This window comes from Symsagittifera roscoffensis, chromosome 1 (genome assembly GCF_963678635.1).
Source record: "Symsagittifera roscoffensis chromosome 1, txSymRosc1.1, whole genome shotgun sequence".
NCBI lineage: Eukaryota > Metazoa > Xenacoelomorpha > Acoela > Convolutidae > Symsagittifera > Symsagittifera roscoffensis.
In genome coordinates this window covers 44,001,223-44,016,472 of record NC_087062.1, presented here as the reverse complement: position 1 = coordinate 44,016,472, position 15,250 = coordinate 44,001,223, and the positions used below count along the sequence as shown (strand labels likewise).

Genomic DNA, 15,250 nt, shown 5'->3' with positions numbered 1-15,250 from the left:
ATTGGCAAACATTGTTGTCCGCGGTCAATCTAAAACACATAATCTGGTTAATGTCACTACTTCAATCTAAATAACCTTTACTGCAAGTTCATGAATCTTTAATGCCATGTTACCAAATATGGGAAAATGTATTTGAAAAATATTGTCATAACCGGAATGAGATGCCAATGAGATATATATATAATAATGTAAATTAAAACTTATATAAAAAGGAGCTGAAAATACGAACCGATCACTGGAGAAATCTGTTAATAGAGAGAGTAATCCAATCTTCAAAATCACAATTCTTCCATCATCGAGCCGCAATTCCGAAGCCATAACTGAGCTGGCCACATCCTAAATCTAAAAGTTTAAATAGGCTTAGTTATAGTCTACAGATATAACATGGTCATAGGTATAAATTTGTGATACCCAGAACAAAACACCAAATACTAATGTTTCTCAACCAATCTCTTTACTCAAATTGTTTTAATTCAAATTTATAATTTGATTACCAATCCGGTCGAGCGGAGACGATTGATGCAGTTCCGAAGACACCAGCAATCAGAGAAGGGGCGGCTTGTTGAAAAAAAAAACTAGAGGCAGCATCGCGCACAGAAGGCACTACAACTTTGTGGAACCAGTGGCTGATTTCAAGAGGGAAACGATGTGTTGTGGTTTCAGTCTCCACGCTTTTGATGTACGTGTTTTCACGCAAGAGGGTTTCGTAAATAAATGATCTTAAATTGATACTGGTGCTTTATGAATTCTTGATCCTGGTGCCTACTGGCTGATCCTTGCGATTGCAAATCATTTATTTTTCTCGATTTATGAGCTCTCAAAACAACTGTATATTGCTATCACAGTCTAACGAAAATTATGATAAGTCTTTGGAGCACATAAATAGAGACCCATTATGTATTAAATAACCACAACTATTGCCAATCACAGGTCTCAAAAACAATAGAACTAAGTTATAAAACTGCTCTAACTTTCATTAATCATCTGACTAGCACGAATTACGCGAAATACTCTATAATGCATCTTCAAGTTAAAACATAATAGTACTACAATGTAAGTTAATACATACTACTAGTTTAATGTCAATTGCTAGTACTTAAGTTACTAGTATCTAGAACACTGATCACCTAAACTATCAAAAGCCACGTTTTTAGTCAATTGTGTGAGAACGCGGTTTTTTTATCGCAAACTGTTAGATTTGAATAATTGGAATGACAAAAAAGGAACTGATTTAAATATTATCGCTATAAATTTGAGTTAATTAAAAACAAATCATACTGAAATTAATGATTATTCATATTACTGAAAATGCTGATTGTTAATTAAAAATTGAAATTTTTTGTAATCGAATCTGGCACAAATTTTCAAAACCTATATACTTTAAAAATGGCCCACCCTCATTCAAACGTCAGTATTCGAAAATTTAGCGGTCTTTCGTCTGAAAATTGAACAGAATTTGAATCTCAAATACGAAGAGTCGTAGACGTCGCGAATGTTAATAATAACCAACGTAGCGGATACTTGCAATTGCGCTTACAAACCCACGCTTTACAGTTTTTCTTGACCCTGCCACAAGTAGTTCAGCAGCATTTTGATAACGCTTTAGTAGCTCTTCGTGACCACTTTAACCAACATAGCGGATACTTCAACCAACACCTCATTGTGTTTTATCAGTTTTTTCAAAAGTTCTTGCCAAACTTGAACGAGAAAGTAATGCCATTTTATCTGCTTTTAAGAAAAGCCACAGAAAAAATAACAGGCGAAACACATGATAAAGTTTTAAAGACATTTACTTAAAAAACCACTTGTTTACAGCGACAAAATGACACTCAGTCTGGCAAAACCAGATCAACAGTATGTCATTCTCACAGATGCTAGTTTTCACCAAGCAGGATTTGTCTTAATGGTTGAATTTTATGTTAATAAAAATAACAAAACAAATTAAACAACAAAGTCGTGTGCACCCGTTCTTTTTGGCTGACAGTAGTTTACCCAGTCACGGTTGTTTAAACAGCCTGAGACCATTTTGCGCACTATGTTTGTGGGGCACAAAAACCTGTTTTAGTCCTCACTGATAACTTGAGCCTAATAAGATTTTTTGAAGCCAACAAGATACACCCATCATTATGGACTTTTGTTGATCGACTTCTCTCTTTCAACATTGTCGTAGGGCATATACCATGCAAGGTAAATGCAGCAACAGATTCTTATCACGAATGCATACTGATCCGGCACAATCAATTGTGCTAAAATTGACGGTCGAATTCCAACACGAGAAATTGAAGTTTCATCATTCGCAAAAACGCCAAATGCTTCTGTTTCATCAATTGTTGACAAAAACATGCATGAACACGAAAGAATTACTCCTGCTGCAATCATTCAAGCCATCGAAAAAACTGGAAATATGCATCTCGTTGATGAATCAACGAAACACACAAAAAAATCATGACAACACTGCCACACTTTTTGCCTATAAAATAATAAATGAAAATAAAATTCAAGCTATTGAAACAACAAACCCATTCGATTCTTTTAATGTCTCCTTAACAGGCATTTTGATTCTGCAAAATGAACAAGAAAAAGATACAACCCTCAACATTGTTTAAAAAATGGATAAAAGGTACACTTGTCTTTGATCCTACTTACGCTCGTATAAACAGAAAAAATATGCAGAACAGTTACCACGTCTAAAATTTGAAAACGATATCTTTTATCGTCATTTCTTTTCTGATACATTCAAGTCCTTTTTAATCAATTTTGTCTTCCTAAACATCTTCGACAAGAAGTTCTATACCGTATTGATAGCGCTACAACAGCTGGTCACATAGAAATTGTCCGCATCGCCGCTAAATTTCGTAAACGATTCTATTTCCCAGGGTTTACTGAATCTTTGCTTAATTATGTAGGCAACAGTTTGACATGTCTTTAAACAAAGGTTTCGCTCAATATTCGACTAACGCCGCCTTTAAAAGAATTATCTAGTCTTCAATCGTTTTCCGGCGATATGTTACAGATCGGTTTAGTCGGACCATTTTAGTCACCGGTATTTGCGTACGCACTAGCAGCTATTGATGTTCTTACGAAGTTTCTTTTTGCAATTTCTTTGAAAGGTTCTCATGCAAAAACAGCTGCTAAAGCTTAAGTATCGATATTTTTCAAGCACAGCAACTAACCAGAATCAATACTAGCAGATCTAGGAACCAATTTTACTGCCGAATTAATTCATGAACTAGCACAATTGTTGGAAATAAATCTGAAACACAACACATAAAGCATCCACAGAGTCTAGGACTTATTGAGCGATCACACGGAGCTTTAAAACGTATTTTGAAATTGAACACATCAGAACAGTGGATAGACTGGCATAAATATGCTGATTTAGCTTGCTATATCCACAACACTTCATGCTATTCTACAATAGGATGCAAACCTTCGCTATTTTTTCATGGTCAGGAGCCCATAAGACTTAAGATTCAAAAACACAACAATTCGAAAGTAAACACCAAATTTTGATTTCAATCGGGATCTTCAAGATGTAGTAAACCAGAGTTTTGCTGAAAACAAGCAAAATATAGTCACAAGTTATCATAAGAATAGAAGTTATTTTTATGAAAAAGCAAAAGCGTCATCGGTTAAACTTCACTCGTATGTTCTACTACTCAACCCGAAGCACAACAAAAAGCTCAATACCACCTTGGAATTGATTTCAAGCTTAAATGAAAATGATTGAACGTATTTAAGTTTTTTGTTTTACTCCAAGAAGTATATATTCATGCCTAAAGTTATAAAAGATCAAATAAACACAAATGCCTTAAGACTCAACAAAACAATTCTTTAAGCAGCTTTTGCGTACCGGAAACACAGGAATAGCTAAATTTCCCCTGCAAAAACAATACATAAATAACTCGACTCCGCAGGAAAAAAGCAATACTCGCCGGGCGAAACCAATGCACACTCACACTTTGGCAATCCTCGCGGGAAGCCACCCGAACGAATAAATTTTAATAGCTAGCGCGCAGAAGCCAGAGCCAAATACTGAGAAATAACTCCATTGAAAATAAAAAAAGACATAACTTGGCGTTTTTTAGTTTGCTCGAAGGTGAAACAGTTAAATTTTTTGCGCAATGTGTTAAATTCAAAATTAATTGCTTTCACTACAACGGAAAGCGGTACAAACGCCGCTCTAGGCCAATTAACATTAAATTTTTGATGAGATTTAATGAGTTCCGTAAATCGATATACAGAACTGCTGCCATAATTAGAACTCCAAGTCTTCAGAACACGTTTTGATTTTTTGCAATACTTTACGAACAGTTTTTCGAAATACACAACCACGGTTGAATATATATGGTTCAGCAAGATCTATTGCCAATAAATTACTCATTGTTGCAACAAGTATAAATCCGAGAGCATTCAGAACTGTTGTTGTCAACCTTTTCAGGCTCCAGATATACTTAATAACGTTTTCAGACATTGTTTTAAAATCTAAAACTTAATAATAAACAGAAACGCACAAATGTTTATCTTAAATTGCGCCTTGTATCTTAACATATTTTTTATTGCACCTCACTTAAAAAACAGAAAGAAAAATACAGCAAGAAGTAAATTTGAAGCTAAACACGGAACAGTTCTAGTTTATCAACCTCTACCTGATCAGAGACCTAACTTACAGAAGTTTGTATAGAACTATAGCCAGCAGCAGAATTGGCAAAATTACCAGTAGTATCATTGAACTCTCATCGTTTTTTGGTCTTTGCTCATTGGTCACAGGACAAGCACTGGCAATTTTTTCAGTGAAAGATAGAATGCCCTCTCTTGACCAGAAGAAAGTCCCCTTGGGACAGCCCAAAAGGCCCAAATTTGTCAATGTCAAATTGAAACACAATTGATTTGGACTAGAATACTCGAATAAAACTTAGCTCAAGTCTTTTTTTAAAAGTAAGTGCTGAAAAGAATACATAAAACTTGGATTTTAATGAACAAAAAAACTATACTTAAAACAAAACATCAAACAAAACTCATATACGTGTTAGAGTTCTGTCATCATTGATATTCTTAGCGTATCAAATCATCTAAAGTGAGTCACACTACAATTGTTTTACTGAAACTTTTCTATAAAATCAAAGCATGGGAATCCAATTTAGAAGCGATACATGACAGCGACGAAATGATGACAAATGGAATCATGTTCATTCGATAAACTACCATACTTATGGCCGAGAAGTTCATAAACGTCCAATTTTTGGTCCTTTTCCCATAGTTAAACTTGACAATCATAAACGAGTACAAACAATATTCAAAACATTTAGGCGAAATCTGGACTATGAAAAGCCTTTTTTGCGATCTCGACTTCTTTACGAACTTCATTAAAAACGACTCCTTCTTCAACGTAGAGTGGTTAGTACAACAGTTGGAGAATGAGAAAACCTTAGCCTAAGTCGAACTGAGCGATCTGCAGAGCGAAACAGAGGACTTCCTCAACCCAGAAAAAGGAACAGTTCAATGGACGGCCAGAACAAGCGTTGCCAGTAGCCGCCTTAGCCATGGCATCCATTGGACTTTTTGAGGAGGAGATCTCATGGGAGGAGGCAACAATTGTAGATTAGCTGGCTTTTTTGGAAGCTGTCAGGACAAGTCAAAGAAAAATGCTGAAAACATTTTACGACTCGCCGATTTTGTGGAAGAAGGCATAGCAGATGTCCACAGACTAAGAAAAGACACGAACGAAATGTTTTTCATGGTAAGCCGAGGCTTATCTGAACTGAAAAAGACTCAGGACGAAATCATTCAGATTCAAAATCAAAATTGGAAAACGGTAGAGGAACAGTTCAAGGTGTTCGAGAACCCAATATACATACTCCGAAACTGTGACCAACTTCTCTATTCTCGACAGCAGATAAACTTCAAATTTGATTGCTCATCACTCCTGGCATTGGCATATACAAATATCAAGACTTACAGATCAGCACTTTTTGCTTATAAACTGAACCTCATGACATCGATACCTATACTTGTAAAACGAGAATTGCGAATGTCACTAGTATCGAAAGAATCTCTGTCAACGATACTAAACATCGTAGCAAACGAACAAGTGAGTTCACAGGATAGATTGTCATTAGCAATCCCAACAACAGAAATACTGTCATACTATGAAGCTGAATTACTGAAGGATACAGTTGTGATTTGAGAAGCCCTTTTATTGACTTTAGTCATATCAATAGCCAGCCGTCAATCAGCCTTCACAGTCTTTCAAGCGTTTTCCGATTCCAATGCCTCAATCAGAACGAGATATTGTACTTCAATGGAAAACTGAAGCACCGTTCTTGTCCCTCTCAGAAAATGAAATGGAATCAACTCAAGTGATAAAATATCAATTGGACAAATGCATTGGATCCTCACGATACCAAATATGTCACGAAAATATGGCAACTCAGATGAGACACTCATCATGCCTATCGACATTGTATTTCAAAGGGACATTAGAAGCAATGAAAGGTTGTGAAACGGAAAAAGTTTTCCTGCCTATGAGAGAGCAGCCAGTTAATCTTGGATACGGCGATTGGCTATTATTATCATCCAACGAAGGTTATCCCTTGATCGAATCGTACATCCTCAAGTCCGAAAATACAGGAGTGCGCAAATGGAAAAGATGCCGAATCTGCATCATCACAATAAGCTGATGCCAACATTGATATGTTGAGACAAGTAAGAGAAAAATCAATCAACTACCAACATCACCAACACTTAAAGATTTAGAAGATATTGTAGTACCCATGGCCGACACAATGAAACAACTCAAACCTACTTTGTCCGACAGTTTGAAAGTTATCAACCACTAAAACAGTAATTAATGATAAGCATTTAATCATTCATAATTTCAACTGGACTCCATGTACTCTTCTTTGCATTGCATCAAATATATGCGTCAGAAAGAAGAATCGTACCACCTTTCTTGAAATCGGAGTCAGAAAAAAAATAAATTAAAACTGAAGACTGTCATGTTTTACTATGACACAAAAGGCGAAAAACCTCATCCCAAATCACCTGAACAAGACTGCTACTTCTGGCGAGCATAAATTCAGAAAACTGCTCGATGTAGCAAACATAGATTTCATCTCGGTTGATCATCATGAAATCCCCAAAAGTCGTCCTCAATCATTCGTTGTAATCAACTTATAAACTGTTGATGTAAATGATTTTTAAAATATCGAGCAGTAATTTTGAAACCTGGAAAGTGTGACTCACGTGGCTAACTTATTGCCTAATTTATCTCAAGCCTCGTTTTATGAAGTATGACACCATTCATCTTCTTCTACTACTACACCATCGAGCTTCAGCATGGCACGACTGCTGACAACCATCTTCAGAACAATCTACTTCAATTATGATGTTTTCCTCTGCTTCACGCTGGGGAAGCAAAAAGAAGCGTAGTGAAATATAATGATAACAGCGGAGATGATAAACTCAAGTAACTCAAAATGTCATCAACATAAACTCTGGTACACGAACTTTTAACCAAACTATTAATTGCCAAATATTGTTGTCCGCGTTCAATCTAAAACACATAATCTTGTTAATGTCACTACTTCAATCTAAATAACCTTTACTGCAAGTTCATGAATATTTTATGTCATGTGACCAAAATGAAAAAATGTTTTTGAAAATTAATGTCATAACCGGAATGAGATGCCAATGACTTTTAATAATGTAAAACGAAACTAGTATAAAAAGGAACCGAAAAATACGTATAGAGAAATCTGTTAATAGAGAGAGTAATTCAATCTTCAAAATCACAATTCTTCCTGCTTCGAGCCGCAAATCCAAAGCCATAATTGAGCTGGCTACATCCTACATCTGAAACTTTAGTTAGACTTAGTTATAGTCTACAGATATAACACATTCCTAATGTAGCGTTTGTAATTTAACTGATATAAAAAAATGTACCTAAAATGTTTGTCTGCATCGAAATTCAAGTTCATAGTAAAGAGAACTCCTAATTATTCTTTAGCTTGTCAAGGCATAGATTACACCCTTTGGATGATATCCATGGCTGGTGGAATTTCAAAAATTATGAAAATCGATTTTAGATTCGGCGTTCTTTTCTCTTTCAGACTATGTCTCTCGTTTTTTGGGCTGGGAATGAACTGTGGCGTCGTGTTCACTGTCAAGTTCGGCCGAGTCACTCAGAGGAAGAATGCGGCCAAGGTCATCTGCAGCATGTCTCTCTGCAACATATTCTACCTCTTATTCGTCATCATATTCGCTGTGCCCATGAGGTGAGAGTAAAACGCCTCGCTCATTTTTGAATCTACTTCTAGACCCGGCTTGATGTGTATAAGCTGAGGACAAGCCTACAAGATCCCACTTCGGTAACGGCTGGAGGGGTCCCAGTGGCTTTCTCCTTCTGAAGGTGGAACCGGCTACGGCGGGGAGGTTTTATTAAAATTTACCGGGTGTTAAAAAATAAGAGCGAGGCAACTATCCCCGTTTCGGGCTTTAATCAAAAATTATATGTAGATTTCAATCAGGGTAATTTTATCGATTCTGTCCAAAGAGATGGAAAAAATTGTATTGGTCCTTCATCTCTCGATCCTTAATCAACTAAACTGAACTCGTTTAGTTTTTTCAGTTGAAGATGAAAATTAATTCAACGTGTTAAAAAAAACGAATTTCTTGACGTGAACCCAATTTGCATTTTACTAGTTCCCGTATTTTTGCGAGCAGTTCTAAATGATTGAACTGGTATAATTTGTAGGGCTTTACCTATTTCCGTTTTTTGGTTTTTAACGATAAAAACCCACGCCAAAAGTCGGAACGTAATCATTTGAAAGTGAAATCATTTCATGTGGTTGTACTGATTTTTAAAAACCAACTTTTCTAGTTGAAATTTTATTTGCTCTTAACGGAGAGTTTCGATGGTAAAATCTGCAAGAGGGTATACCCGCTAAATCTTTAAACTAAACTTATTACTGAATAAGCTTCTGTTTGCTATTATATCGGACTTTAGTGGTCCGGGATATAAGCTCAATCATCTCTTTTCAACCCTGTGTGCACCGTAATAAAAGAAGCCGTTTCTCAAATTTTAATTCAAGTCTAAAGGAGGCGCCACTGAATTTTTAATAGGACAGATGACTGTTTAATCGCTCATTGTAAATCTAACCCGTAATCAAGAAGTCATCTTGAATTATTTTGTTGGGTAAGAGCAATAGTAGTAAGTGCAAGTTGTATTGGCTAATTTGATAATTTGAAGGACAAAAATATAAGATGTGAAGACATTTTTTCAGGTAGATTCTTGTGGTCAAAAATAATTGCAAAATTGGAAATATCCCTCCATCATTCTTTTAGCTGTCTGAATAAATATGACAATTAAGGAGTTATACTCATGAAATATATGTTCAACTTAATGGTTATACGAATGAAAATGCCTGTGCTTGGGCCTAAAATACAAGTCTCCTCCCTCATATTCCTGTTGAAAGTTTCCTTTGTTTTTTTTTGATAGACTGTTTACTTTTAAAATGTGAAAGTGTTCCCTTAGTTGGGTGCTTGTTCAGGTTTGGCCTCTCGGGGGACTGGAATTCTTTCTGCCTCATGTGTCACCTGGCCCAGGTGGGCAGCAATGCACCCAAGGCAGTCATCACAGCACACCACTTGGTCATTGCAGTCGACACCTTCTGGCTCATTAAAAAGGTAAAGTAAAAGCGTCACTGGGGAACACACAAAAAAGAAAGAAATGGTTAGAAACTAAGGAATTAGACAAAGAATCGATTACGTAGGGTGTCATTATTAGTAGATCTGTAGATCATTTTACAACTGCATGTAACTAGCTCATCTATTCGTGCTTAAGGTTGAAACAAGTAGTTCGTTGCGCTGAGGAGGAAAACGAAAAGTTTTAATGGAAGAGCGTGTCGAGCGCATGAAGTAATTGATGGGCGGGTTTTTGAAAATTTTTGGCGACTGCTTTGGAGACTTAAATCAAAAGAATCAATTTATTGAGCCCGTAATTCCTGATTAGATTATTGCAAAATGGAGCCAAATGTGTCTTTTGAAAAAATTAGGGTTGGTTCATCATAATGGATTTACTTAGAATTGTACCAGAGGGCAGTTCCTTCAACATTTTTGGCAATCAGAAGAAAGTAGTAGCAAAACTCTCTTTTCCTCGGCACTCCCTTGAGTAGATTACTTGATATATCTGTTCCAGACGTTTCATTCACCATCTTTTCTGTGATCATTTTGGACTCCGAAGTCCCCACGTAATTTCTTATTAAAATATTCTTGCACTCAAGGATGATGGATAATAAACATATTTCGTTTATTATCCTTTCGATTTGCAAGGGTGTTGCAATCACGTAAACAGCTTTAATCGCGCACTTGAAAATGTTACACGTGTTGCAACTTCATAAATAATTTAAATTCAACGTTCGAAATGACAAAGTCTTGTGGTTCGCATCCGGTCAGGACCTGTTTTTTTGCAAACTAGAAACTGTCTGGTTTTTTGGACTATCGTCCGTCTGTTTATTTTTGTTGACTTAATTCCCGTAGCCCGACCGAGTTTTTCTTGGAAGATTCAGCTTTCTTCAAAGTTTCTGATTGCCATTTCTAAAATTCCATTGTGTTGTGGAGCAAAAGGAGTTGTGGTTTTATTTAATGAAAAAAATTTTAATAAAGATTTTTCAGATGAAAAAGATTTTAGAAAAAAATATACTCCGTCGATTTCAGAATTGTTACACATGCGATTATTACACTTGCGAATGCAAATGTATTGTAATAGGTAGATAGATTTTTTTCTGTAAACAACTTTCACAAATTTTCAATTTGCTTTATTATTAAATCTTAACAACTTCCAGGTTCCTTCGCACTTGGATTAGAGGTAACGCCGTCGCCTTTGCACCATGAGCTCCTGGGTGCGTTTTTGGGTCCAATCGAATTTACAGGTTCCGTGAATTTTGTGTGCATGAGCGGCTACGCCCAAACAATTTTTACACAAAAAATACTGGTTCTCGGAAATATTATTTTTTTTTTGGTTTGTTGAGTATTTTTCGGACTTTTCTCTTTTTATCCTGCAATATCTAATATCATAGGTTTAATCGACTCAAGAGGTTGTTTCGAAACAAGAGATCTTATATAGCTACACCCAATTTCTTTTAGAAAGAAGTTATGACCTTCAAACAAGTCAAAGTTTTGAAACTTTGGCCATTTTTTGGAAACTTTTTGACTTAGCTCGAAAACTACCTTCCCAATTCTGAGGTGCAATCGAGAAAGTTTTCCAGTGTTTAATGGAGAAACCCGCTTTGATGAAGCTTTTTTACTTCAGCGACCCGACCTGATTTTTGCAAAAAAAGTTGTGGATTTCAGAAGTCAAGTTTTTGAATTTTTGACCATTATAAAGTTTTTGAGTTCTCTTAAAATGTACCCTATCAAATCTGAGATTAAAAATTTAATCCTAAGAACTGGTCGCGAGAATTTTTCCTGTAGAAGAAGTGATTTTTTAAGTGTTTTTTGAAGAAAAATGTTATGTCCCTGGGAAAATCCAACGTCTCAAAAGTTTTCACTTCTCACTTATTTTAGCAAAGAAACGTCTAAGGTTTTGAGCAGAGCCTTATTTTCAAAATGACGCATTTTGTCCCGCATTAGTGTAACATACAAAAAGTATCAAATCAGTACCTCCAGCTTTAGTTCTTTTTGAGACATACCAAAATTTTGGTTCACCTCGATTTTTAGACTAATGTTCGTTTTTATTGAAATCGTGTACCAGCTCTTTTTTCCGTGAGCAACTTTGTTCATAGAACTCTTATCATCTGGACTCATTTTGCTGGACACTAAACGCTACAGATACATTTTTGAACTATACGAAATTAATCTCTCCTAAAATTATCTGTTAATATTGGTTATAATTTGCCAACTCGATTTATGAAAATTTTTTTCTTTTTTGTTTTTCTTCTTTCTTTTTTGGCTTGGTTGGTTTCAGCCTATTTTCTATCGGCATTGTGGCCTCATAATGCTTTATATTGTTCGACGAGCGAAAAAGTTATTTTCGTGAGCATGTATGTGTTTTGAGTGTGAGTGGGATATTTTTTATATTTTTTTCTGCTTTTTATTTCGGCTTCAATGGTTTCGTTTTTTTTATATCGGCTTAGTGGCCTACTTTTGCGGAATTTGTTCAGCGATTATGTGTGTATGTGTGTGTTGAGGGCGAGGGGGACTTTTTTGTTGGTCGTGAATAAGTTTTTGTTGGTCTTCTTGAATTTTTGCGGCTTTTGTTTTTTTTTGTCTTTTTTGAGTTAATGTGTTTCGGCCTACATTATATCAGTTTAGTTGCGTCATTTTGCTTCATTCGACGAGTTGGTTGTGTTTGTGTATGTGTGTGTTATGAGGGCGAGGGTGACTGAACAGACCTAACTCATTAGTCCTAATTTATTTTTGATTTTTTTGGCTTTTCTTTGTTTTCTTTTTTTGGCTTAAGAGGTTTCGGCCGATATTATATCGGTTTAGTGGCCTCAAATTGTTCCATTTTATGCGCAAGTAGTAATTGTGCGCGTGTGTGTTTTTGGGTGAGGGGCGCTCATAGCATTTTTTAAATGTTTTTTTTTTGGTTGAAAGGGTTTCTGCTAAGGCATTTTCGGCTTTGTTTCCGATTGATAAGTTTTTTCTTACTTTTTTATACATTATTGCTTTGGGACGGTTTTGGTTCAAAACTAGTCTTATTTATTTTGATAGATCTAGTATTTCGACATTTTCTAGGATTTTTTTTCCGACTAAGCTGCCTTCTTGTTTTTGTATCGCAAGTGGTGCGAAGCTCCGCTTCACCTCTGTAAAATGCTAGCGATTAGAAATTGTCATCAAATCAGAACATTTTTCAGTTCGGACTTTTTTCTTTCAACTAACTTGTCCAACAGAATCACTGAATCATTTTCTCAAATCTGCACATTCGGCAGCCAGAAGACATATTTCGATCATGTCTGCATATCAAATATCCGTTCTGTGCAATCTTTTTTTGGGTTGGTTTTATTTTTATCAGACCACCGGCTCCTTATAATTTCCTTTGTTTCCTTTTTCTTGTTTTTTTGTTTACTCGGCATTTTGTTTTACAGCTCACATTGCGTCATTGGATGAGCGAAACAAGTTTCTTATGCGCATGAGTCTTTTGAATTGGGTATTTTTCATTTTGAAAAAGTAATTACGTTTTTATGAAAACATTTTTTTTTTACTCAAAGGTTGTCTGCTGAAAAATTGTCGGCTTTTTTTGGTAGATCTAGCTTTTCTCGACACTTCGAAGCAGCTTCCGTCTCAATTTATTTATACTTATTTGTCTTTTTTTGTTTGTACAGGATGTATGTTTTCCAAAAGAAAAAGTGTCTTTGTATTTAAATAACGGAATGAAAAAAGCAATCTAAGCAAATCATGGCCGAACATTGTGTTCAAGATTTTGCCATAAGCTTTCAGCAGGCTAGGATAACTATTATTATGTTTTAAGTATTTGATACGTGCATGTGCCGAAGTGAAATCGATTGTTGTCCATGGATTGGTTTAGTATGGAATGAGTAAGTACGAGGGTTCTTTAAAGATATTTTTTGAGCTCATTAGTTTTTGCTAATGCTGCTTTGTTTTTCTGTGACGCAAATAATGCACGCCGTTAAATTGGAATATTTTGCTTTCGAAAAATATCAAAACTGACATGAAGGAACTCATTAATTTTTCTTGTGGTTTTTATCCTTTGTGCTAAGAATTCAAGTGAATATTTATGCGGATGAATTGCAAGCGCAGGTTTTTGTTCTGGTGCTTGCTTTATAAGTGTTTTCAAGGGAACTTCAAGGTTGAGCGAAATTGAGCAATTATTTCAGTTGCACTGATTATCTGTCCGCTCACAGACAGCAAGTCATCAATAGATGAAAGTCTCCCTTGTTTCACGTGTTTTTAAATTGGCCTGGGATGTTTTTGCTCCGACCTCGTGACAAAGTTACTAGAGGTAACGATTAATTCGATGGTTTTCTGCCGATTTTAGGTATTCAAGGAAACGCAAGGGTCAATTGCGTTTTAAGCCGCGTGTGGTGTAATTCGGAATCAAATTCGGAAAAACTGGTCTGAATATCCGGTCACTTTTTTTAAAAGTAATGAACGTATTTTATTTTAACTTGTTATTAAAAAGTTCCGAAGTTTAACCCTTCGCTTCCTCTTCCCTCAAAAGTCAGTCAAACAAAATAAGCATTTTTTGATTTGTTTTTTTTTTGCTCTGCAAAATATGGTCGGAAAAGAAAAACCGATCGCTGTAAAAAGAGCATAGAATGTTCAGAGGCAAAAAATTTTAGAAAGTTTTGACCAAAAACTAGCGTTTTTTTGGCGCTTTCCCCTCTTCAAAATTAATATATATATATATTAGCGCCGATGGCGCCTTAAGAAAAGATTTTGGCCAAAAATAGATGTCATAAAATAATACCAAAGGGGGACCCTTTGGTTGGTGAGAGGGTCGAATCCCGGAGGGGGAGGGCTCCCGCCCCCCTAAATCCGCCCTCCTTGGATCATTTCAATGGTTTTGAGAACTCAATTTCAAGTTTGCTAGATTAAAGCACAGCGCAGAAATTTTTCGGCCTGTGAAAATGCAGTCTTGAAATTCTGATGACGTCTTTCAAGAAAACGCCAAAAGCTAGCAAGGAACATAGTATTCAACGCTACCATGACCTGTTGTTATTTCCATCTTCAGTGATCAAACGGCGTTTCGGTCTTTCTTTTCTGATTCCTTTAGTCGAAGTTTTTCGAAGATTTGCTTAACACGAAACTTACGCATGTTAACAAAACTGAAAAGAAAGAGAGCTACGAGGTAATTACATGATGACTTAAAAAAAACTAGCTATAAAATTAACGCTTAAAGAAATGTGATTTTAAGACGCGTCTTATTTGCTCTAATTTTAAAATCGATTCAAGATCCAGTGGAAGATTTTTCCTTCGCGACTGATCAAGCCTGATAGTTTTCAATTTGTAATAGCTGCCCTGTTTTTAACTTTTCAACAGGGGACACCCGCACTCAGCAAAAAGAGAAAATAATCGATTATATTACAATTATAATTGTACTTTTATCAAAATTATAATTAATTATAAGCGCCAAATTTAGATGTTTAAACGATTTATATTACATTATAATGATAACATTTTTCGTGACAGTATAGTAAATTTTAATCAATTATAATTGATTATAATTTTTCTGAAAATCTCTATGATTTTATAATCTCTTATAATTTCTTGTAATATCATAAACTCT

General features: G+C 35.6%; 1 protein-coding gene across 4 annotated transcripts in view; it reads left to right on the top strand.

Moving 5' to 3' along the window:
- The window catches only part of LOC134844869 (uncharacterized), a 75,670-nt gene that overhangs the window by 17,003 nt on the left and 43,417 nt on the right, over positions 1-15,250 (top strand). For 3 of the 4 annotated variants that reach the window (XM_063861690.1, XM_063861704.1, XM_063861711.1), the window contains exons 2-3: positions 8,112-8,276; positions 9,552-9,687. In XM_063861690.1, the coding sequence (XP_063717760.1) occupies positions 8,112-8,276; positions 9,552-9,687 (301 nt within the window). Of the gene's footprint in view, positions 1-157; positions 680-8,111; positions 8,277-9,551; positions 9,688-15,250 lie in introns of those variants that run through there. The other variant, XM_063861697.1, reaches the window with a different exon arrangement.